Genomic DNA, 24231 nt, shown 5'->3' with positions numbered 1-24231 from the left:
AAGAAATAAATATGTAAATTATGTAATCATCTGAAATAGGTCGGTTGGGGTTAAACTCTCGTTATGAAAAAGAGTCTCTACATGCCTCAGGCTCTCAGCGTTCCTCGCATCTAAAGCCAAGGAGAGACAGCCGCCTAGGGGTTAATTAAACACTCTTTATGAGAAAGAGTCTCTCCCTGCCTTAGGCTCTCAGCGTTCCTCGCATCTAAAGCCAAGGAGATAGCTACAAAACTTACAGGAGAGAAGAGAGAGAGAGACAAGGAGGGTTAGGCTTCATCGCTTCTCGAGTAAGGTTAGAATGTTTCAAACCCAATTTGATTTTGATTCAGCACGCCATTGTGATGTTTTAACACAAAATAGGGGATTTTCATGTATGAATTTTGAGATTTTCTATTTCCATTGCACACTGTTATCAAATTTCTGTGTCTGTTGTAGGAAATAATTTTATTAAAAAGTCTCTGTATAGCCCAGATTTTTTAATTGAGATCTTTTATGTATGTATATAGAAGACGTAGGAGACACTCTTGTGGAATAGGAAGCTACCTTGATGCTTACGTTTGTGTAATGTAATAATACATTAGTGATATATGAGCACTATGGATGAAAACTGTTTGCATTGGCCCCTAGTGGTTATGTTTTGCTTTATTTAAAAGCTCTGTAGTAGTCGTCGCAATAGTCATAGTCAAAAAAATTGCTTTATTTGGAATCTCTGACACTTTCTATTTTTGTTTGTTTTGAATTTCCATATCAGAAGTTAAGTTTGGTCGGAGTACTTGTTAACATGAACTTATCGGGTATGGCCACGGAGGCTCGGCATGATGGCTACAGTGATGACGATGATGATAAGCCTATAGCGTTCAGGAGAAGTGATCATAACGGAGATTCTGAAGATGCTAGATCTTTAAGCTCTATAATTTTCAGGAATACCCCTTTAAATAGGCGGCCAAGTAAAATCGTTGAAGATGAGTCAGATGATGATGAAGTTCCAATAGCGTCAAGGTTGCAAAAGAAGAATGATAAACAAGACTCTACTGATGAAAAGAATAGTTCCACACTTGAGAACGAAGGGGCGGCTAACAAGGTATCTGGTAAGAGGCTTCTGGAGAAGGGCAGTTCTGCAGATCAATCTTCCATGAAGAAGCTCAAGGTATCATCTTCATCAACGTCAGTTTCAATGAAACAAGATTCTTTGAAAACAGGAAAACAAGGTGATAAGAGGAAGGGTAAACAATTGTCTGTGAAAGAAGATGAAACCGACGATGACGATGATGTTCCAATTGCCAAGAGAATCAAGTCATCAAATTCCTCCAATAGTAAGAAACCACCTGCAAAGCCTAAAGTAGGAAAACAGAGTTCTACGTCATCAGCTACTAAGTCCAAAGCGACAAGAGTAGTTTCTCCTCCGTCCAAGACAAGGAGCAAAAAGTCCAAGAAAGTGATTAAGGACTTTAATTATGCTAAGTCTTCAAAATCCTTACCTTCAGGCGATGGGAAAAAGAAATGGACTACCTTGGAACACAATGGTGTCACTTTTCCACCTCCATATGAACCTCATGGGGTGAAGATTCTATATAAGGGGAAGCCAGTCAACTTATCTCCTGAGCAAGAAGAGGTCACCTCTCCATCCCTCAGTGTCTTAGTCTATATCTCAGAGTGTTTTCTTCTGTCATTATTCTTAAATATATTCCAAAGGAGCAGCTCCATTAATTTATGCTGATGATTTTATTCTTTTTTACTGATAGGTTGCAACGCTGTTTGCTGTGTTGAGGGAGACAAACTATTATAGTAAACCTCAATTTAGGGAGAACTTTTGGAATGATTGGCGAAAACTACTTGGCCAAAATCATGTGATACAGAAGCTGGATGATTGTGACTTTACCCCCATATATGATTGGCATTTGGAGCAGAAGAAGGTAAACTCAAAGAGAATATATTTGTTATTTTTACACCTAATTGGATTATGTGGTTTTCTCATGACTTAGTCCCAATTCATATTGATTTAGGATAACTTTTTTTGCAAGGGTGATGATCTTAGTGAATTTTTTTTGTTGCTTGGATGTATTCAGTTACAACTTTCTATGTTTTCTGTTTATGACTGCGTGGTGTAATCAACAGCTTTAATGATATGCAGGTGAAAAAAGCTTCGAGACAGAAGGAGGAGAAATATATGTGGGCTGTGGTGGACGGTGTCAAAGAGAAGGTAAGCTTCCCCGTATCTTGTAAATGTTCTCTATCTTTTGCGATTAGGCTTGTTAACTTGTTCTTCTCTTTCAGGTTGGAAATTTCAACGTTGAACCTCCTGGGCTATTTCGTGGTCGAGGAGATCATCCCAAGGTTTGTTTATCTGCATGCATAGTTCAATATAACAAGTTGCATTTTGGGTTTAATGCCTTCAATGGTAGTGCAATTATTGCGTTTTTTGCTTTCATTAACAAGCCTATGGCCTGATCTCTTGCAGATGGGAAAATTGAAAAAGCGTATCCATCCTTGTGACGTTACTCTAAATCTTGGGAAAGATGCTCCTATCCCTGAATGTCCTATCCCTGGTGAAAGGTTATCTTCTTCCACGGTTTCTTTGGGAAAAATAGTAAGTGGGAAATGTTATAGTCTCGTACTAACAATGATTAGCTTCTACTTAATTAATTTGCAGATGGAAAGGAGTAATGCATTACGACACAGTCACCTGGCTAGCTTATTGGACTGATCCTATAAACCAAGGTTTCAAGTATGTTTCATTGTCGGCTAGCAGTACTCAGAAAGGCCAAAGTGACAAGAAGAAGTACGAGAAAGCCAGGAAGCTTAAGGTAATAGTTCAGCTTTCATTTTGATGGAAGGTTGTAGTAAATTAGCTAGTTTATCACACTTTTCTTTCTTAGCTACATATTTTTGCTTTTGACTTCAGGACCACGTAGACCATATAAGAGCATCGTACACCACAAATTTTACTGCTAAGGATGTTTCAAAGCGACAGATAGCTGTGGCTATCTATCTCATTGATAAATTGGCACTTAGAGCTGGTAATGAGAAGGTAATATATGTAACTTCTTCTCTTTTTCTTAAGTGAATGGTTATTACCAGTATATATGAAGAAAGAAGTTCTCATACTTTTTTCCTTGTTCTGGTCAGGGTGACGATGAAGCGGACACTGTTGGTTGTTGTACATTAAAAGTAGGAAATGTGGAGTGTGTTCCTCCAAATAAGTTAAAGGTATATATATCAATTTCATATATGAAAAGCATACTTGTTGAAGTCAATATTATGCATTATGCAATCTTTTCTTATTCTTGACAGACTTGTTAATTAGTCTCACAAACTTTTGGTCTTTTTTCCAAATGTGTATATAGTTCGACTTCATTGGTAAAGATTCAATCCAATATGTGAATACGGTGGAGGTTAAACCTGCTGTTTACAAAACCATTCGACAGTTCCGGGCTGGTGAGTTATAGACTTGACTTTGTCTATTAAAACACTTAATATTTTCTCATGGTTTAACTGATACTTGGTTAAACTTGTGTACCATCCAGGTAAATCCAATTCAGACGATGTTTTTGATGAGTTAGACACACACAAACTGAATGCTTATCTTAAGGAGCTTATGCCTGACCTCACAGCTAAAGTATTCCGTACTTACAATGCATCCATCACACTGGATACAATGGTAAGACTGAAACCTTGTTTACTTCCAATTTCCAAATTATAAAAATTATCTGTACTAGTAAAGTAATATAACCATATAGTCTTGTGTTATACAATTTTCACGGTTTTGTTCTGGTTCGATGCTGTGACAGTTGAGGCAAGAAACTAGAGATGGTGATGTTAAGCAGAAAGCAGTAGTTTACCAGCAAGCAAACAAGGAAGTAGCCATTATTTGTAATCACCAGCGTACAGTTTCAAAGTCTCACGGTGCACAAGTTGAGAGATTGGCTGGAAAAATAAAAGACCTTAAGGTAAAAATTAATCTGCGTATACATACAAGATGTGATAACCAATGTATGAAAACTTAAGAAAAGTTGTCTTGATTTACATCATCTAATCTTTGGCACATGCAGGAGGGTTTAAAAGAACTTACAACCAATCTGGAGAGAGCTAAAAAGGGAAAAGCTCCGTTGGAAGGCGCAGATGGAAAGAAAACGAGAAACATAACTCCAGAAGCGTAAGATAAAAAACAAACCTTCCTTTCTCACTTGCTAGACAAATTAAGACACTCTTAAAAAATGTGGTTGTGTGTGATGTTAAATGACATTCAGGTGGGAGAAGAAGATAGGTCAACAGATGATGAAGATAGAGAAGGTGGAACGAGACATGCAGACAAAGGAGGATTTGAAAACGGTGGCGCTAGGGACGTCTAAGATCAATTACATGGATCCTAGGATCACGGTAGCGTGGTGCAAACGCCATGAAGTACCCATTGAAAAGGTAAAAAAAAAAAAAACTTCCAAAAAATTGATCTAACAAGAAACAGAGAGTCTGTCTAGTGTCTACTTATAAGGGTTTCTAATGGGTGGTTCATTTTATATAGATATTCAACAAGTCTCTACTGGAGAAATTTGCGTGGGCGATGGACGTAGAACCTGACTTCACATTCTAAATCTGCAGCAGCTGCGAGTTTCTCATACAGAGCAACCAGGCTAGAGGCTACATTAAACAAAGGACGTAAAATAATTGTTTGTAATTGATGTTTCTATTATTATTAAGTCGTTTATGATATCAGTTATGCTACAAAAAAAATATTTAAACGTTCATAGAAAAACTGAAATTGAATAAATTTTTGTCTTTAGTTTTATGTTTTCTATTCGAGATCAGCCTTTTTCTTTTTTTTTTTATCTTTATACAAAGAAGAGGTGATTTCTCGACTGTGTATTTTAAAAATAAATTCACGAGTTTTACTACTTTTTAAAAAATTGCTCAACAGATTAAGTGGTTCATGCTCAACAACAGACTAAGAAAGAAAGTGAAAATAGAGGTTCATCGTACGTACATGTGAAAAAGTAAAATACGCAAAAATGTAAAAATTGGCGTCAAAATAATTCGAGGTTTTAACAGAATTGACGACACGTGTTCACGTAAAATTGATATAAACAAAAGCCAAAATTGCCCCTGACAAAATCTGGGCCTTGTTGAGAGACTCAAAGGAGAGATCACTCTGCGCACGAAGACGATCCTTGATCATCATCCTCGAAGGAAGCTTCATTTCAATCTGTGAGATCTCTGCACACCTTCCCTCTCTCTCGTTTCAATCGGATTCTCCCGGATCGCTATTTGATTTTTTTTTTGTAACCTAAAAAATCACATCGCAGGATTATCTATCTCTCAGGACGACCAACCAGACATGGCTTTTCTGGTAACATCCCTAATATTCGCTGTCGTAGGCATCATTGCTTCAATTTGCACTAGAATCTGCTTCAACAAAGGCCCCTCCACCAATCTGTATGTTTAATTTCTGATATTTTGCTTCTTCTCGTTTGATTGATTGCTTCGTCAAGGTTTATTTTCGGTAGTTAGGTTTTCCGGTAACAATTGAGTAGCTCGAATCATTATTTATCTCTTTGCGCTTGCTTAGATTCGATAATTGGTAGACCAAAATATGTGAACAAGTAGTAGACTCACAATTCTAATCAAACTCTTGTGGTGGAGAAATGTGGTTTATATATATTGTCTGCCTTGTTAACTCATCCGTCTAAATAGTTTCCTACTTCTTTGCTCGGAGATATATATATATATATATATATATATATATTTGATAACCATTCTTCTTCGTTAGAGCAAATATCAAGTCTTTGTTTTTTTTGTTTTTTTGTTTTTCATGAAACAGGCTACATCTTACTTTGGTCATCACTGCCACCGTCTGCTGTTGGATGATGTAAGTTTATGTTTTTTGCACTACTTTTTTCCTTTCCTTGCTAGACACTGGTTTGCATTTTGTCTCATGGTTCATCCTCTCTGTTTTTTTTTTTTTATTGTATCCGGCCTCTCTTGTTTGCTATTGTTTCCATGCCTTGATCAACAGTAATCATCAAGAGATAGATCCTTCTAGGCTTCACTAGTTCCAGTTCTTTTGTGGTTATAAGTTAGAACAATATAATATCTCGACAGTTCTAGATGGACATCAGTCATTTATCTGTTCGACTTATCTTAAGCCAATGAACTAGCTTTCACATTGAGTGAGAAGTTTCACAACTCGAACATTATTGGTTGTTCTACTATCTGCTGCCAAAGTGTCCTTATATGCCATATTGATTCATTGCATCGTTTTTGTTTCTTTGCATTGGCAGGTGGGCAATTGTATACATTGCGCAGATGAAGCCTCTCATTGTTCCTATCCTAAGCGAGGTAGAGTAGAAAACAATCTACTCAAAACAAGAAACCCATGTTCTCAAACTAGGAAACCAATGCACAAATTTGAGTAAGAGCCCCCCGCTGCTCTTTCTGTATCTTCTTCAAAACATATTTGTTTTCCCCTTCGTAATTCTTATCGCGGTGTGGAACAACTAAACTTTTCCCCTCTTTATTATTAAATCTTTTGTCTCTCATTCAATTCTTGAAACAGTCTTCATATACTCAAAGACTATACTAGAGAATGAGTGTATTGTTGATGAAGTAAAATATTTGGAAGAATATCCGCCATTTCCCATTATCGCCCACCAAGGAATTTTGTGATTTTCTTACTGTTCTTGGCAAGTTCCTATCAAACGCCAAGCCTGAAACAATAACAATGTATTTGTCTATCTGACATGCCTGTGATAATTGTCTTAATGTGTTCCCTTTGAAATTCTATTGAAGCTATTGTGAGCTCCAAAACTGCTTGAGGTCTTTATTTATCTCCTAAGAAAGTACAAACTTGAATCAGGAAAAAATCACTCTCTTAACTACCATTACACACAAAAACACTCTTTGGCCTACAGTTACACCAAAACCGGAAACAACAGTATCTTTTTTAGACAAACCCAGTTCGACCAGTCCTTGTGAACTAAGTGGAACTCCCCTGAAACAATTGTAGAGTATATTCTTCTGCACCTCGACCTAAACACTGAACGAATTGTACTTCTCTTCCTCTTCAACGGTGTTGAATCCATGCTAGTTCTACTTAGGGAATAGGGGTTTTCGAAGTTTTGCCCATTACAGGAAGTAATCAGGGGCAGGTTTTTTGGCAGGTGGCCCTCTTGAGTCCTGCATTTAGATATGTGTCAGTCTACTGATCTGCTAATCGGGAACCAGAACGGGAAAGTAACATATTACTAAAAGGCTCATACCTGCTGGGCAGCATCAAACACACGGAATTCTTTATTCAGATTCTCATCGAGCTCTAGAATCGAAGCCACATTGCCACATCTGGAGCATAGTTGAAATAGGAGTAAATGCAAAACTCAAGCTAAAAGGAAAGAAGATAGTTAAGATACATAGACTGAAACACACAGCTCTGAGAATTTTATTAACCTGTAACAGTAATTCGGGGCTGACCACACTGTCACAATCTGGCTATCGAACATCCATTTGTAACCCTCCATAACTAGTTGATGGGCTCGGGCTATGTAGTCTATGTTGTTTGTGTGGTTGAAAGACGTGACAACACTGCCACCAAAAAGGAATCCAGCACCACGAGGGCTCAATCCCCAGCCATCAACAATATCTTCAGGATCAGACCATAGGAGGTCACACATGGCACCATCATGTGGAACTTCTTGCTTCCGGTCAATCGTCCTGATCTGCCATAAATGTAGGGGTCCGTCAGTTAACTCATTCTAGGTGGAAACTTCTTACTATATCAGTAGAGAGAACTTTTAACTAACCTGGTCAAGAGTCATAATAGCTGGAGAGAGACCACCATGAACACAGAATATCTTGTTCTCAACAACTGCTGAGAGACTTTTGTACAAAAAAAAAAGATATATTAAGGAGTCAGTTCATTCCAAAGAGAACCAAAAAACCTAACACAAATAGAGTAGATGCTGCTGTGAGTACCTCATGTAGTCAAAGATGTCAGTGCAGTATTTCCAGACATTCACAGAGCCATATTTACGCAGACACTCATCATAAAATCCATAAACCTACTAAAAGCAGACTGTGTGAATAGTCTAAAAATATACACATAAAATCGAAAATTTCAATGAGACTGCACTCACCTGTGTGATCTGCCTGCTTTCGTGGTTTCCTCTGATGAGAGTTATGCGGTCTGGATATCTAACCTAAAGAATATCAAAGCAACCCACTTAAGTGATTCTAAAAACCCACTTAACAGAATCGCATAAACCACACAGGTCCACAACAAAGTAAAACAAAGTCCTGAGAGTTACCTTGAGTGCGAGTAGAAGTAGAAATGTCTCAACTGAGTAATATCCACGATCAACAAAATCTCCCATAAACAAATAGTTGGTCTTAGGGCAATCACCCCCAACTTTGAAAAGCTCCATCATGTCATAGAACTGCCCATGGATGTCACCACATAACTATTCCAAGACAAAATTTCCAAGGATTAGCATTTCTTGCAAATCGTAAACACATCAATCATATCTACTCTAACATCTCAACGCCTGTAACTTTACTGCCCTTGAAATCTTTCGACTTGTAACAATGGAAAACAAAACCAAAAAAACAAGTCGTTCACTGGATCCTACGAATGACTACCATTTGACAAAACATTACGAACCAATATTTCAAAGACCCGAAATCACCCGCGCCCCAATTTCTTCAAGTTTCTTGATTACAAGCTCGTAATACTACTTCCAAGACACAATGAAACCAGTTCTTTCTAGTTAATTGGTATACTAATTCCGAATCCCAGATCGAGAAGCAAGAACTTACAGTGACAGGGGCATCAACTCTTTGAACATTACTCTCTTCAACAAGAATTTCCATGGCTTTGAGGCAAAGAGCCTTCACCTCCGATTCGATCAATGGTTCGCATCGCTTCAGCTGCTCTATCTGCCGATCTAGGTCTGACATTTTTCAACCTCTCTTCTCCTCCCCTCTTCTCTTCTCCTTCCTTCTAATTCCGCTTCAGCCCCCGGAAACGATCCTTGAATCTGATGAATTAGAAGAAATCAACCAAACCCAACCCTCGCCACTGAAAAATTCACTACTCTCAAAGTGGTGTTAGTTACCGTCGTCTTCTTCCCCAGGAGAGAGAGTTCTTTGCTCCTCTCCGCAGGAATGTATTTTTTTTTTTTTTTTGCCCCCCACCAAGTTTCTATTTCCCTCCTAATGTTTTAGATTATATTTAAAACCACCCCACTTCTTTTCTGAAATTGTACATTCATCCTCAATTTATTAAATTTAACGTTCTAAACCAACCCAGAAGAAGATGGGCATAAGTTGGGCCTATTAACGTTAATGTGTTTTACATCAGCGAAGAGATAACGGCAAAGTCCCAATTCGATCGGAGACTGGGGTTGATGATCGGCGACGGACGACTATGGAGAGAAACGTCGAGAAAATGCTGAACAAAGTCTCAGTCGCCTTCTTAAGCATCGGAACATTGATAATGGTGATTATGATTCTCCAGACGCCGAAAACTTGTATTTCACCAGAAGTTCCGTCGAAACCTCATACGCATTTCCCGAGATCCACCTGCGATTCATCGCCTCGGCAGCATCTTCCTCTTCCGAAGAAGAACGCTAGAACCTGGTCATCTAAAGCTTGGAAATCGCGTCTCTCTTCCTTCTCCGATTACTTCATTCGGTTTCGCGATCTCGGATTTCTTCAGAATCACACCAAAGCTCTCTGTCTATCCGCCGGCGCAGGCCACGCTCCGATGGCTCTTTCTCAGATCGGATTAGCTGATGTGACCGCGGTTGAGTTGGTCGATTCGGTTCCTCTTGTAAAAAGAGCTGATCCTCATAACCTTCCATTTTTCGACGGTGTTTTCGATTTCGCATTCACGGCGCATCTCGCTGAAGCTCTGTTCCCGTGGCGGTTTGTGGAGGAGATGGAGAGGACGGTGAGAGGCGGCGGGTTTTGTGTGGTTGCGGTTGATGAATGTGGTGGAGACGAAGTTAGAGACGTTTCTAAGTTGTTCACTAATTCGAAGGTCGTTGATGTTGCCAATGTAACTCTACAAGAATCCAAAAGGACTAGTATACTATTCAAAGTTCAAGACTCTCCTACCTGAGAGGTGTTTTTATCTTGCATTGCTCTCCTTTGGTTGCGATGAACCATACTTGATGATGTGTGTATTTGTGCAGGAGTTTTAAAATGACCATACTTGTTTTGTATAACTCAAGAAGCAACACAGTTGATGGAAGCTGCAATGTTTCTTGCGAATTCAAGATCAGCGAAAGCTTTCTCTATCTTCTCTTTGAAGTTGGGTTCTGATCTAAATGTTTCTTAGGAATCTTGGCGCTTCGGAAACAAGTAATGAACTATCAACAACTTTAAAAGAGTTTAGTGGGGTTACATGCAACTGTACATGTCGGTGTGTCGGAGGCTGAGCTCCAATCTCTTTAGAGCTCAACATATCATTGACTCGTTGGTCATTTTGTTTTCTAGAAAACACGTACAAGCAGATTTTTTTGTTTTTGATTTAGGGCTCTTTCTAAAGATTATGTGCACATATATTTCAATACACTTTTGGTTGTATATATTTCTTTTAAATTGAAAAAAGGTTGATACAAACAGACTAACGCAACAGGACACACAAGCTTATCTATATAAGCTGCAACATATACTTTACCATACAGATTTGGAAAAAGAACAAACATAGATCTCTTAACATGGATCGATTATTAGCCTAAAGCGTCGATCAATTCCTTAACGTAAAGGATACCTTTAGTAGTATGCTGTCTTGTCTTCACTGATACCAGCGTAGATCTTGGCGCAGTACTCGAACAAGCTGCCATCGAAACACCGCCTAATTGCTTCTTTTGACAAAAACCCTTCTTCATCCCTCGCTAGCAAGTACAACAGTCCCCACTCCACTTTGCCAGCAATCCTAATACATATGACCCAAACATTAGAATTACATCCGCACTATTAATGCTCTAGTTTACTACATTCATTCGATAAACTATTTAAAGGGTAAATAAAAGGAAGGCTTATATATATGCAGCAATTGTACCATCCGAAAATGTCCCACGCATCACGATTTCCTTCTGTCATCTCCCATAGTTCCCCAAGACTCAACTTGTCTGGCAAGGTTTTTGCATATTTGCTAAATATCAACTCAAGATTCACCGGCATAAACCTGAAAAACCAAATTCATCAAACATCATATTTTGTATCAATTAACCGATTATTTTTCAAAAGAATGGTCACTACCTTCCTTCATTGTCATATGTTTGCGAGTCACTTCCATGCTTCGACTTGTGTATGTTGTGTATGTATATAGGGAAGAAAGGTGAAGGTAACCATCCCTGTATGATCAAGAGTCAAGACAAACACTATATAAAAAGAATATCGATCTCTAGGCTAATCGATCACATATATTTCCGAGTGTAGAGTACAATCATTAGAGATCTGTGATATATGTCGAATCAGGATGAGAGGTGTTACCGGAAGAGTAGCATAGCTAAGGGCCAAGTTGATAACAGCAGCTATTATAAGCGACCCGATGATATTGAAACCAAGCATTCGCAGTCCTAATCATGTTGGAATAAAATTTTCTTATATAGACTAACGGAAAAAGATGAACCTGAAATAGATATATAACCTATGTGTTTAGACATATACCAGAGTAGGTCTCCCAAGGGTAGATAATGCCATTATCATCGATATCAAAGAAGGCGACATGTTGCTGGAGAACACTAAGTCCGTAATTCTTATGGCCTGGGGTTCCGTAAGGATGTTCTCTGTCTGGTGCTTGCAATGCTCTCGGCATATCTACACGCATTCCATACATATATAATACATAACTCTGCATATCTAGGAAACAAAACAATATTCCATTGTTCCATGTACGGTATGTGTATGTGGCAGTGGAATATACATGTGCATGTGTGTTAATACATTAATTACCATCATATACGTATCATTTTAAAAACTTACAGATTTCTATACATTTTTTGAGCTACACCTATACATAAGAAGATCATGAACGTCAAATACATGCATTATGCATATAGATACATATGAATTGCATTCAAAAGTTTGGGGGTTGGTCCTTAGTTATATCCAAAAGGGTTTGTTTAGTTCAAGTGTTCAACCATCTATGTCTACATCAATATGTGCGCCTATGTATATGTGTATTGACTATACAATTAAGGATAGAAATGGAAGTAAAGAAAAAGGTGTTACAAGGTTTAGGAAGTCTATCATCCAAGTCAACACGAGCACGGCGATGGTAAGTGACCGGCGCGTAAGGAGCCACGGTAGCCATTGCGTCTCTCTCCATCATTTCCGTTTTAGTACCCATCTTTCTCTCTATCTCTCTCTGTCTAGACTGAGTGCAATGTATATGTGTGTGTTTTAGCGTAAAGAATAATGAGGTGGTAATAATAAGAATTGGTTTGATTGATGTGCGTGGCGAACATGCACGCGCCGATGAAAGCAGCGATTGACATCTCTTTTCTTGTCCTTGACGCACCTCTCTTCTCTCTTCCTCTGTCTTACACTTGACATGACTCTGACGACACGTTTGCTTCCATGTTTCATCACTCTTTTCTTTTCTTGTCTGCCCCGCTAAAATCAGTAATCTCAACGCAAACAATGTATTGGGCCTCAGTGTGCTTTTAATAAGGGCCCAACTTCGAGTACTAACACCACTCGCTACTTGAGTACGTGTTCCATACTCGCTCTCTATGAAGAGAAACAAAAGAAAATATCCAATTTGGAGCTCTGCTCATTGGAACTCCGATTTACAGTTTTGTGCTAGTACTAGTATAAATATACGAAGTTGTAGAGAAAAGTTAATAATGTATTAAGAAAACTTCACACAATTTCATTTGTACACGAAGTCAGAGCCAGAAAAGTTAATAACCAAACACAGGCACACACGTTAACCCCAATTTTCATAGATTAAATATTAAAACTCAATGACCGGCTGATGGATTTGTTAGGTACTCGAGTGACTTCTTCAGATGTTCCACAGCAGTCGAGACTTCATCGAAAGCCAAAGCTCCCACAGCGAATCTAGCAGCCTTGTGCGCCTCTGCAATCTTCTCGGGCCCTGGCTGGTAGCTGCTGTCGTAATGGTACTTCTGAGCTGGACTCGGTGAAGGATCTAGCACCGGAGCAACATTGACACGCCCGTTTGATGAGTAAGGCGGAGGAGGAGCAGATGAGAAGCTTGTGGAAGAAGGAGCAGGTGCAGAATGCGGGGAAGAATAGTAAGGTTCTGGGTTTTGGTAGTGAGAGGGGTAGTGCGGAGAAGTGGATGGGAGGCTGCTTTCACTAAAACTAGGATATGATTGGAAATTAGGGAGAGAATTTGGAGAAGTCTCATGAGATGGGTAGTTTTGTGGTGGCGGCATGTGTTGTGGCGGGTCTTGGTGATATGGTTGATGGTTGTAAGGATGCTGCTGGTAAGGGGAGTCTGATGGTCCTGAGGGAGGAGGAAGGTGATCGTTGGAAGGGTAAGAAGACGGTGGTGGAGGCGGCACATCTGTGGGATAATCGTTTTTAGGAGTGTCATGAAACCTGGGAGGTAGAGGGTGTTGTGGTACTTCAGGGAAGTGATGATGGCTAGAATCATCATTTGAATCATGGGACGAATCAGGCCCTGTTTTTTGATGACTTGTTATGTTGGTAGCACTGGCATCGAGATCCTGTAGATAATTAACATACACAAATGATTGATAAATTAAGTTGATGCAGATGTTCATATCTTAAAAGTTCTCTAAGATAATTATGTTCTATCATAGTGTTACGACAGTTGATAAAACAAAGATCTAGCTAGATGATATGATCAGCGTGATGCAAGTTCTATAAACATTTGCGCCCACGCCACATTCTTTGATTTATGGGACATCATACACGGTAGGCCAATATTCAGATATTCCAAAACCATAAATTGCGAAGAAGAGAAACTTACATAGGAGCCACTAGGACCGCTTGATGGGATGGATAAATCATCTTCATTATCAACAGGGTCACCTGGAGTGGGCTTCCTTCCTTCTTTAATGGCTTTCCTTATGTCAGCAGCCTTCCAAACAGCATACTTCTGTTTCTGTTCTATCTGTCAATGGGAGCCATTACATATAAATATATCAATCACCTGACACAGCTGCCTATTAAGGTGCAAGGTTTTGATTTGAGATGTTAACTGTAAAGTGAATTAAATAGTAGGAACTCACATCAGGAGGTACCGCGCCAAACTGACTCAGAATTTCAAAGAAGATGCTTGCAGCATAAAAGGTTTTGGCAGTGCCCCTGTCACAAAAACAACAAAGTTAATTTGGAAAATCCATCACAAGCTTCTGTAAAGGAGTCACATGAATGCAGGTGCCGTAAATAACAACACGTCAAGGCTGGAGATACAGGTAATTCACAAAAGCAGAACGGCCAGAAGATAACAGGTCGTGATAAGCCTTGGATACATCCGGTTAATTACTTGATTGGAATTCAAAAAATATATTTATAACTACAACTTAAAAGTCATCAACAAACTCGATGCCAGAGGACAGTATCACCTAACGATATGTCTGCCGGATTTGCATACTTATTACATATGTATGTACTTGAATGCTAGCTATTTCCAGTATTGGCAAATACAAAATTACTAGACAGAGAATAAATCTAATTCCACTCAATGAAATAGTATTGACGGTAACCCTAACATTAGTAGAGACTTTACCAATGTCAAATTGCCATTCAATATAAAAATCAGACATAAGAAAGCCAAAAAAACTTACAAGTCGGCTCTTCCAGCACGATCCTGCTTGTCCGCCTTTGCAAATACACTTAGTGCAAACCCCTCCACATGCATATTGTCATCTGGGGACAGATTCAATGATTTCTTATCCTGAAGTTACACAAAAACATCACCAAAAAAAAACCGGAACCAGTCAAGAAATGACTCATAAAGTATGTCACAAAATATGATCACACAGACGTTACATTATAGATAACAACACATATGATAAGGTGGATCATCATAGCTGGTTATATATCCAAGACTAAACTATTTCACCATAAGTGTTCTTGCTTACACATGCGTTTTCCCAATAACACGAACCAACCTATGCTAAGTTTAGAGTTAACATTAATAAACTCTCCAGGCTTGTGAAAACATATAAAATCAATCAGATGATGAAATTACTAAGAATTAATCCTTAAATACTAAAATCAGAAAAACTCAGAATTAAGAAGTTAAAGGTGAAACCTTTTCGAGTTGATTAATGAGGGACATGAGAATCGAATTGGTGGTCTTAGTTCTCTCGCTCTGCGGAATCCTTAATCCTCGCTCCATGGCATATAGCCGACCTAATCACCCACACCCAATTAAATTGCGATTACAAAAACACAAAACCCACCAAAACTAAGAACAGCTAGATCATAAAATCAATCGCAGAGCTTGATCATCATCTAGGTTTATCCTAGGTTACATATGAATAAAAAAAAATAAAACGGAACGCACAGTAATAAGCAACAAGTGGTTCATGCTTCTGCAACTCGTCAGCTCGTTGCAAGTAAGGCAGAAGGGTCCTCGCTGGTTCGTTTGCGTTCGACATAGATTCTCTCTTCTCGAGCTTCGTCGCTTTATTTCTCCGATTGTTCGGACAGTTGAAGAAATTTTCCTGATATTAACGCGCTTCTGATTGGGACAAAATCGTAATTCGGATTGCAAACAAGAAACGGCGTCGCACTAAAGTCCTAAATCTTTTTGGAAAATCCCTCGAAGTTCTCTAATATTTACATATCTTCGCAATCATTATAAATTTATTAAATTTACACCCCAAATTATTTTTATGTATATAACGATTTTGCCCAGATATAACTATAAAATACTTCAATAGAACCCTGTATTTCCTTCACCAAACTTCATATTAGTCACGCTACCAAAGAAGCTTCACTACGACATTTCTGAAAGATTAAAAAATTGAGTCAATGAATACAGAGACATAAACATCTATGTAACATTCTACTCTCAATGTCTTTGTTTTGTTTCTAGGTGTTTTGTTTCTTAGACATCACTCACTCCCAATTAGCAACTAACAAAAAGTGTAAGTAAGCACTTCAACTCTCTTTTCTTTGATATTGTCACGGTGAAGCCATAACTGGGTCAGCACGAGAAACTGGAGATGCAGGATCCTCTTTCGTGGTGGCTACAAGGTTCGAAGGAGAAGCTGTCTTGTTGAGACTGTCTCTCTTGGACTTGCTTCCGTTCTGGCTTGAGTTCATAGATAAACGCCTTATAGGAGTTTCGTTGAGACCTCCTCCGTTGGCTCGTGTTCCCACTGGTTTCTTGGCACTGATGGGTCTTGCAGGGCTTGGTTTAGACCCGAAGGCCGAGTCTTGATCTGTGTGTGGCTGTTCTTGTTGCTTTTTCTGCTCCTGATAATAAAAAAGGCAAGATTAGTTTATAAGTAACAAGGTTCAACAAACAGATTTATCACAGGATGCAAAAAACACTTACTTTCAGCCTCCGCTTCTCATCTTCTCGTTCTTGCCTAAGCATAGTGTATTCATCTAGCATGGCGAGCAGAGGTACGCCATCATACTCAAAAGACATACTGTTATCCTCTTCCCATGCCCGGGTTTTAGCAACCAATGTATCAACCATTGCTTGCATAAACAAAACAGGATATATCCTTCAGTCTCAGTTTAGTTTTATGTGTAACAGATAAGGGAGAATTTCAGAAGTTACCAGTTATCTTGCTGACTAGAATCCGGGCTTTCTCAGCTCTCTTGAGATTCAAATGTGCACCTCGGCTTGCGCTATACCTGTTCTGGTCCTGTTATTCAAGAACAAAATCCAAAAGAATCATCACACTGAAACTTATGTCTTATAAATAACGTATTCAATAACAATGCCAATGTTAACATACTCGGTTGTAGTCTTCGAGCCAGCTCTCTTCCTCACAAGCCGACATCCATTTCTCAACTCGGTCCAAAATTTCTTTTCTACTAAAGGCTTCTTCCTTAGCCTTTGCGATCTGGCTATCCATGTCAGCCAGTAGCTCAGAAGGTTCAGTATTTCCAGCATCAATCAGCGACATGATCCTCTCACGAACAACCTCTGGTTTTACTTCTATGTGAGCTCGAGCATATATTTCCTCAAGCTCGGTTTGCTTCTTGAATGCAATTTCCTTCATTCTGCTAGATTTCAGTTGGTCAAGCCTATCCACTTCCACCTCAGCCTTCAAGAGTTCACAGGATTTGTTTAAAAACAGTTACTTATCATATTCATTGATCAGTAACATTATGAATTTTACAATACCTGCTCAATCAGATCAAGTGCTAGAGCTCCAGAGACAGTTACTTCATGAACTGAAGCTGAGATATTACAGGTAACATGGTCAAAAAGCTCCCTTTCCTCATCAGGAGTATCCATCAGATTCCACAGATCAGTTAGCTGAGTAGCTAGCTCTTGAAGCTGCACAAACCAAGATCCACAAACAAGTGTTTCAGAACTTTCGGCACAACTTATCCAGCCTAACTAACCATCTCATGTCAGAGATCTAAAAGACAATGATTTTGACTAACCTTTTTAAGTCTTTGTATCTTATCTTCTTTAAGAGTCAAGACAGTCTTAGCCAACCTGGCAAGTGTTTCATTGCTAATGCTCTTGGTTTGAACACCGTTAGCCTCATCTAAGCTCGGATGAACTTCAGTGACAGTGCTTAAGAAATCTAAACCAAGGACAGCACATAGATCATGCACCGTGCTCACAAACTCGAGCACCTTCTGCAACCTATCACTCTACCCAAACACAAAGCAGTTTAGTTCTGGCCTGAAGGCAAACATAGACCACACATCAACCATATGCAAACTAATAATTTACCTTCTCCTTCTGGAGCTCTTGGAGTTTCCTCTGGAAGTCATCTAATCTCTTCAGCGACAAGTCAGACTCGTCAACCACATGAGGCCCATTATTCAAACCGCCAGCAATCTCTTCACATATCTTCTGAATCTGTGATTGTACATCAGAGAACGCACGGACCCTTTCCTCTTTCTGTTGCCAAAGTTGTTCAAGAGCAGGTGCTATTGCAGAGAGCTGTTCTTTGATCGTCCCTGAACTCTTATCTGGCTGCAATCGAGACAAAGACATTGAATCACCCTATAGATCATCTAATAATCTCATTCCACTTCTAGACGTGAGAGATGACTTACAATGTCAATATAGCTTTTTTCCCCTAGAGCAGATGTGAGATTGGAAAGTTCAACAGTGGCATCAGACAAGGTCTGGAGAAGCTCTGCGCGAGATTTTGCAGCCTGCTCAACCTTCTTTTTGTAAACATTGAGACACTCCTCCTCAATCTGAAGAAGCAGTTTGTCTCGTTCTTCATCACTCTCACCAACTTCATCCCAGATTTCCTATATAAACAAAAGTGTGTCCATTGAGTTCTTGGAACCTTACTACTATAAAAGCTAGGTTGCGTTTGTGTGTTACAAAATTTACCTGCAACTTCTGTAGTAAAGTGCCACAAGTAAATTCTCCAACAAGAGGATTCTCAGCTTCCGTCACTGCCATTATTATGAATCAGAAGGTTTCCTACAAAAGCAAAAAAAAAGAGCATTTGAATCAGAAACCAAAGTTGCAACCTTTATCGGAAACCCGAATGAATCAGAAAGAGCATTTGAACCTCGGAACAAAACCCTTAAGCAAGACCCAAAAATGCAAGAATGGTGAAGCTCTTTATCAAGAAAAAGAAAGCAGTTAAAAGATGAAACTCAAGCAAAGACGAGAAGAACTAACTTCACATAAATCGAACAGCATTGCTGCTGCATTGGTGATATAAAGCTAAGCAAGAACTCAAACAGTCAAAAAAAAGAAAGTAAAAGAGTCAATGCCTTGAAACTAATCGAAGTCAGCAGTAGAAGAAGATGGCTTACTTACCGAAATTAGTGTGTTCTTTTTTTATCTTCGTCTCTTTTTAGATCTGAAGCTCTCCGATGAATAGTCACTGTGATGGTGAGAGAGAAAGAGAAAGAGAGTAGCATAGGAAACAGAGAAATCTCAAAAACTATGGTTATGGAGGTTGGGAAACGGGAGAAATGGGTCCTACTTTACGGAACTCAATAATTAATGAGATAAAAAACACTACAACAACAACAAAAAAGGTGAGCGCACTGATGACTCATCATCACGTAAAGGGCCTTACTTATTATGGGCTTTCTGAAAATATACGACCCAGCCCAAATAGTATTTTAATGATACGTGTCGTTCACTCCTATATAAACGTGAGTAGCGCGACATGAATAGTTTATTTGTAATTCTGGTTTTTTCTAATTCGGCAAAATGATTGAAGCCTCCTTACCGCTAATAAAGTAATATAGGTGCTCTCATCCACCACCTCCCTCCCTCCTTCTTCATCTTCCCCTCACCTTTGAGATTCTTCACATTTTTGTTTTCTCTAATTAGGGTTTCTCATTTTCAATCATCTCTATCAAGTAATCCAGAAGCTTCATTTTTTTTTTGTAAGTTCCTTCTCTTTTATTTGCAACTATTGTATCCCATTTGTTTCTAACCGGTCGAATGTGTTGGTCAAAATGTTAACTTTTTTGAATATGACATCTTTGTTGTGCTTTGATACATCATTTTAGATTTCTAGGCTTTTACACATTCAATCTAAATCCTTTGTTAATGCTTGTTACGCAAGTTATCTCTTTTGAATATGTTTGTGCTCATTAAGACGTGACATTTTGAAAATACAAGAAACTCAAATCATCATCGTTGACTGATTTTGAAGAATCCTTAATCCAGGAACTGAGAGCATTTCCTCGATGGCAATGGAGAAAGATCTCAAACCACATTCTCCTCGAATTAGAAAGCTGAGAGAGAATAGTCATCCTAATACATCGACGTCTCGAATGAGTAGTAACCAGAGAGATAACCATTATCCCAACATTCCTAATTCACCAAGGGATTACAATTATGCTCCTAGCTCTCCCACTGCCCGCATTCGCCACCGCAGGCGATCAAGCGAGGTATATATATATATATAATAAAGCCAAACGCTCTTTTTTTTTTCTTGTTAAATGTCTTGAGATTCTTGAAATGATTTGATTGTCTTTTTTTTTCTCCCAATATTCAGAATTTAGCTGAGGCGAGCAGAAGCAATGTAAGCAGAGTAAGCAATCTGTTGCTTGGTGATAGGAACAAGTACCAATCAATGTGGATAAGGACATGCTCATCTCTCTGGATGCTCGGTGGAGTTATGTTTATTATCTACATGGGCCATCTATACATCTGGGCTATGGTTGTGGTTATACAGATATTCATGGCCAGAGAGCTCTTCTTTCTTCTTAGAAGAGCTCATGAAGAGCGTCGCTTACCTGGTTTCAGGCTCTTGAATTGGCACTTCTTCTTCACGGCTATGCTGTTTGTCTATGGACGTATACTTCAACAGCAGCTTGTCAACACTGTTTCTTCAGACAGATTCATCTACAAGCTTGTGAGTGGTCTAATCAAGTACCAGATGATTATTTGGTACTTCTTGTACATTGCAGGTTTGTGTGTGTGTTTCTTTCTTCTTATTCTTCTTCTTCACCAACATCACTCACATTCTGAAATTTGCTAACAGTTTCATTTCCATTAAGGTTTCATATGGTTTATCCTTACGTTGAAGAAGAAGACGTATAGGTATCAGTTTGGGCAATACGCTTGGACACATATGATCCTTATCGTTGTGCTTGCTCAATCTTCTTTCATCGTTGCCAATATATTTGAAGGGATCTTCTGGTAAAATGGATTCAAATGTAATAAGTCGTTTTCCCCGGGTCCTAACTTCTTGCTTCTAAAATGGATAAATCTATGCAGGTTTCTTATGCCAGCAGCGGTTATTGCTATGAACGATGTAGCGGCTTATTTCTTCGGTTTCTATTTCGGGAAAACTCCGCTCATCAAGTTGTCTCCAAAGAAAACATGGGAAGGTTACGTTGGAGCATCAGTAGTAACCATAATCTCTGCGTTTTTTGTAATAATCATCTTCAATCATTTGATCCACTTATTTATAACGTTACCCTTTCTTTTTGTCTCAAGACTGATATATATTTGCTTCTTACACCAGTTTGCTAATGTCTTAGGCCAATTCCAATGGCTTACATGTCCAAGGAAGGTAACCAAAAATGAAATCTCCATTGCGAGGTTTTCGTCTTGGCCTTTACTTAATCGTTATGTTGCATCTTTGCAGGATTTTTCGACTGGTTGGCTTCATTGTGATCCAGGCCCTCTCTTCAGGCCAGAGTATTACTCATTGCCCTTTTGGATTGCTCCATTTGTAAGCAATTTAGTACCTTTTCATGAGAACTAGACAACGAAGTCTTTGTTTTGAAACTGAACTCTGTTGCTTAACAGTCTCCATGGAAAGAGATCTCGATTCTGCCTGTCCAATGGCATGCTTTCTATTTCGGTCTATTCGCATCCGCTATAGCACCTTTTGGTGGTTTCTTCGCAAGCGGTTTCAAAAGAGCTTTCAAGATCAAGGTTAGACAATTTCAAACAATCAGAAGGTTTTGTTATCACAGAGCGAATCTTAACTTGGTTTTGTCGCTTTGACAGGATTTCGGAGACAGCATACCAGGACATGGAGGATTTACAGATAGAATGGATTGCCAAGTAAGAGCCACTAAGATTGACAATGACAGATGAACAATATGATAATTTTTCATAGTTTTAACCCAATCTTGTTGCCTCAACAGAATGTTATGTCGTTTTTCGCATACATCTACATCCATTCGTTCATTGTAAATCAGTACAGCGTCGAGATGATCCTAGACCAGGTTAGAATCACAATTCACTTAAAATTACGTAGACTCATTGTAAATATTTGATTGTATTATACCTGCAGATATCAAGGGGTCTGGGACATGAGGAGCAGAAAGTGCTTTATGTAAAGCTCGGAGAGATTCTTCAAGATAAGTTACAGGGGGTGTTTTAAAGAAATGAGGGTGACTCTGTTTTCAGCGTTTTTCCCTTTGGTTAGCTTCTGGTTGTATCAGACCATGTAAAACCATAATTTGTATCTGATTAATCAATTAAAACTGTAAAATTGTATTTTTCCCATGCAATTAAAGCTTCAGGGAGATCGAGTAAACGGACACAGAAGCAGGATTTCTCCTGCCATGTCCAGCAACTTATGCGAGATCTTGTTCATCTAATGAATAACCAAACCACAAGAGAAAACTATGACTCAAAAGTCTCGAGAAGATGTTCATGAACTCGAAACATAGAACCGTAGCAAAATTTATGAAAACCAACTAACTTCTTCTTAAGCATCAGACTCTTTCTTTTCTTCTTCGTTCTCTTCTCCCTGGGTAACACCAACCTCAGCTGGTCTTATAACTCTATCATAGAGCGTGTATCCATACTGCACATGTAGACACCCATAGTTACTAATTGATTTTTAAGACTATAATACATTATGGAATAAAAGAGAGAAAGAATTGAGCAAACTTTATATAATTACCTTCAAGACATGAGCAACTGTGCCTTCTGGCTTAGAAGGGTCAGGGACTTGGAACACTGCGTTATGTCTGTTTGGATCAAATGGCTCGTTTGTAGGATCATACTTCTCCATACCAAATTTCTTAAATACCTGCAGTAGCACACAGATTTAATTTAACCGGTCTCATCTCCATTGCTTAACTTAAAGGTCTAATAACTACATATGTTGATATTTACCTCAGCTAGCTGTTTCTCAGTCATCTCCACTCCTTCTAAAAGGGTCTTTAATAATGGAGCAGCTCCAGCCGAATCTTTCGAAGTGTCAAGCTTTGAGAAGCTTTCTTTGACAACCGAAGAAGCTCTTCCGAGATTATCCGCCACATCCAAAAGGCTCTTTGCAAAATTCTGCATACATATAATGTACATACATAACTTAAGCAAACTTATTATAGAATAGTAAAAAGCTGCAAACCAAGTTCTAGTAGCAGACTAACCTGTACGGCATACTTTTTGGTGTTTTCAGCATCACGTCTTGTTCTGTCCATGACATTCTCCATCTCAGCGTAAGTACGAAGAACTTTATCTTTCATTTGCTTAATCTCTTCTTCCTTCTCAGCTAGGAGCTTCACCAAATCATCCGCTGACAACTCATCATCATCACTCTCAGAATCTGAACTAGAAGATGCAGCAGCTCGTTTAGCACTTTTCCGCTTACTTTCTGCATAACCAGTCACAGGATCTTTTGATTCAGCGTCAATTCCTGATTCATTTGCCTCGGCTGTAGCTTTCTCTTCACTTGCTTCAGAGTTGCTTTTCTTCTCATCTGATTCAGGCGAGGTAGAGGAAGAAAAAGAGAACCTATGAAGTGCAAACGAATCCATAGACATCTGAGCTGGAACAAGCTGCCCCCAACAAAACGATGCAAAATGGATAAATCTAAGTGAAATGAATCAAAGCAAAAAACCCCTATAGAAATCTAAGGCAGAAACGAAAGAGCATCAACTCATTTACACATACATATCTGACAATTCAAACCACATGAGATCAAGGAAACATTATCGGAACTCAGCTATTATTTCTAGAAACACTGAATTGAGATCAGATTGGAGAAACCTCTTAAACCCTAACAAAACCCTTCGGCACAGAAAGTGATGAAATTTGAGTCAAAAAATCAAACCTTGTGTGGGTAGTCGCGAACGAGGGAGTGATACCGGCTCGAGAAGATAGGAGTCTGGTTCCTCGTCTGAAGAGTGACGGCGGAGATAGAGGAGCGCATGACCGCGCTGCGGGAAACTCGCGACAAAATTCTCGAAACCAACATCACGGGGGAGACAATCAGAGGGAGAGACGAGTAGAGAAGAGAAGAGAAGAGAAGAGAAGAGAAATGTAATTGAATTGAGGAAACTGCTTATTTGCTTGCATACACAGCCGTGCTTGGTGGAGAAGGGGAGAAAGGTGGGGGGGGGGTTTAGCAATTTACGTAAATACCCTTACCGATGCACGAGCGGTGTGGCTGAGACTGACTCATTTGATCCGGCGAGTTAGTGAGGGTAATATCGTCATACTCAATATAGCAATTTGAGAAGTCTCTAGAGAGAAACAAAAGCCAAAAGGCACTTGTATTTTACTATTTTTTGGGACAGACACAGTCCATCCAACTCCTGGTCCTGATTGGGTATAATATAGTCGTACTAATCAATCAGGACAAATAGTAGTACAGTATGTTTCTCATATACTACTACTCAGTAAAAATA

General features: G+C 39.1%; 9 protein-coding genes across 11 annotated transcripts; 4 read left to right on the top strand and 5 right to left on the bottom strand.

The window, feature by feature from the left end:
- LOC104717561 (DNA topoisomerase 1 alpha-like) lies at window positions 797-4613 on the top strand. Its single transcript, XM_019230672.1, has 14 exons — window positions 797-1612; window positions 1743-1936; window positions 2116-2200; window positions 2275-2334; window positions 2459-2553; window positions 2651-2804; window positions 2903-3028; window positions 3127-3207; window positions 3345-3435; window positions 3525-3658; window positions 3789-3947; window positions 4050-4153; window positions 4248-4416; window positions 4520-4613. The coding sequence occupies exons 1-14, from the start codon at window positions 797-799 to the stop codon at window positions 4586-4588; spliced, it is 2337 nt and encodes a 778-aa protein (XP_019086217.1). The 3' UTR covers window positions 4589-4613.
- Window positions 5089-6634, top strand: LOC104717560 (V-type proton ATPase subunit e2). Of its 2 annotated transcripts, none has more exons than XM_010435147.1 (4): window positions 5089-5199; window positions 5298-5427; window positions 5813-5860; window positions 6273-6634. In XM_010435147.1, the coding sequence occupies exons 2-4, from the start codon at window positions 5330-5332 to the stop codon at window positions 6337-6339; spliced, it is 213 nt and encodes a 70-aa protein (XP_010433449.1). In that variant the 5' UTR covers window positions 5089-5199; window positions 5298-5329; the 3' UTR covers window positions 6340-6634. The 2 variants fall into 2 exon arrangements, with proteins under 2 accessions (XP_010433449.1, XP_010433450.1); XM_010435148.1 differs by having other exon boundaries at window positions 5097-5199; window positions 5315-5427.
- On the bottom strand, window positions 6839-9142 carry LOC104717557 (serine/threonine-protein phosphatase PP-X isozyme 1). Its single transcript, XM_010435142.2, has 8 exons — window positions 8800-9142; window positions 8292-8444; window positions 8121-8183; window positions 7960-8045; window positions 7788-7863; window positions 7435-7703; window positions 7251-7329; window positions 6839-7167 (listed from the first exon to the last, which is right to left on the bottom strand). Exons 1-8 carry the CDS (start codon window positions 8938-8940, stop codon window positions 7117-7119), a joined length of 918 nt encoding a protein of 305 aa, XP_010433444.1. The 5' UTR covers window positions 8941-9142; the 3' UTR covers window positions 6839-7116.
- Window positions 9239-10687, top strand: LOC104717558. Its single transcript, XM_010435144.2, has 2 exons — window positions 9239-10108; window positions 10179-10687. Exon 1 carries the CDS (start codon window positions 9410-9412, stop codon window positions 10103-10105), a length of 696 nt encoding a protein of 231 aa, XP_010433446.1. The 5' UTR covers window positions 9239-9409; the 3' UTR covers window positions 10106-10108; window positions 10179-10687.
- On the bottom strand, window positions 10547-12402 carry LOC104717559 (peroxygenase 1). 2 transcript variants are annotated; one of them, XM_010435146.2, is made up of 6 exons: window positions 12226-12402; window positions 11662-11811; window positions 11485-11570; window positions 11251-11345; window positions 11051-11176; window positions 10547-10924 (listed from the first exon to the last, which is right to left on the bottom strand). In XM_010435146.2, the coding sequence occupies exons 1-6, from the start codon at window positions 12341-12343 to the stop codon at window positions 10762-10764; spliced, it is 738 nt and encodes a 245-aa protein (XP_010433448.1). In that variant the 5' UTR covers window positions 12344-12402; the 3' UTR covers window positions 10547-10761. The 2 variants fall into 2 exon arrangements, with proteins under 2 accessions (XP_010433448.1, XP_010433447.1); XM_010435145.2 differs by having other exon boundaries at window positions 11662-11853; window positions 12226-12389.
- LOC104717556 (protein HOMOLOG OF MAMMALIAN LYST-INTERACTING PROTEIN 5) lies at window positions 12824-15691 on the bottom strand. Its single transcript, XM_010435141.2, has 6 exons — window positions 15506-15691; window positions 15251-15351; window positions 14781-14890; window positions 14223-14298; window positions 13961-14104; window positions 12824-13694 (listed from the first exon to the last, which is right to left on the bottom strand). The coding sequence occupies exons 1-6, from the start codon at window positions 15597-15599 to the stop codon at window positions 12960-12962; spliced, it is 1260 nt and encodes a 419-aa protein (XP_010433443.1). The 5' UTR covers window positions 15600-15691; the 3' UTR covers window positions 12824-12959.
- LOC104717555 (65-kDa microtubule-associated protein 2-like) lies at window positions 15915-19087 on the bottom strand. Its single transcript, XM_010435140.2, has 10 exons — window positions 18929-19087; window positions 18491-18583; window positions 18202-18405; window positions 17873-18118; window positions 17575-17790; window positions 17309-17464; window positions 16917-17228; window positions 16736-16823; window positions 16505-16653; window positions 15915-16422 (listed from the first exon to the last, which is right to left on the bottom strand). The coding sequence occupies exons 2-10, from the start codon at window positions 18560-18562 to the stop codon at window positions 16129-16131; spliced, it is 1737 nt and encodes a 578-aa protein (XP_010433442.1). The 5' UTR covers window positions 18563-18583; window positions 18929-19087; the 3' UTR covers window positions 15915-16128.
- On the top strand, window positions 19342-21976 carry LOC104717554 (phosphatidate cytidylyltransferase 3-like). Its single transcript, XM_010435138.2, has 11 exons — window positions 19342-19509; window positions 19796-20019; window positions 20127-20541; window positions 20632-20773; window positions 20852-21008; window positions 21102-21149; window positions 21225-21311; window positions 21389-21517; window positions 21593-21649; window positions 21733-21813; window positions 21882-21976. The coding sequence occupies exons 2-11, from the start codon at window positions 19816-19818 to the stop codon at window positions 21969-21971; spliced, it is 1410 nt and encodes a 469-aa protein (XP_010433440.1). The 5' UTR covers window positions 19342-19509; window positions 19796-19815; the 3' UTR covers window positions 21972-21976.
- LOC104717553 (protein GrpE-like) lies at window positions 22069-23798 on the bottom strand. The gene is made up of 5 exons (XM_010435137.2): window positions 23655-23798; window positions 22972-23379; window positions 22715-22882; window positions 22500-22628; window positions 22069-22400 (listed from the first exon to the last, which is right to left on the bottom strand). The coding sequence occupies exons 1-5, from the start codon at window positions 23796-23798 to the stop codon at window positions 22302-22304; spliced, it is 948 nt and encodes a 315-aa protein (XP_010433439.1). The 3' UTR covers window positions 22069-22301.

Source organism: Camelina sativa, chromosome 10 (assembly GCF_000633955.1).
Source record: "Camelina sativa cultivar DH55 chromosome 10, Cs, whole genome shotgun sequence".
NCBI lineage: Eukaryota > Viridiplantae > Streptophyta > Magnoliopsida > Brassicales > Brassicaceae > Camelina > Camelina sativa.
Note: the sequence above shows the minus strand (reverse complement) of the source record. Positions and strands in the feature narration are given on the sequence as shown.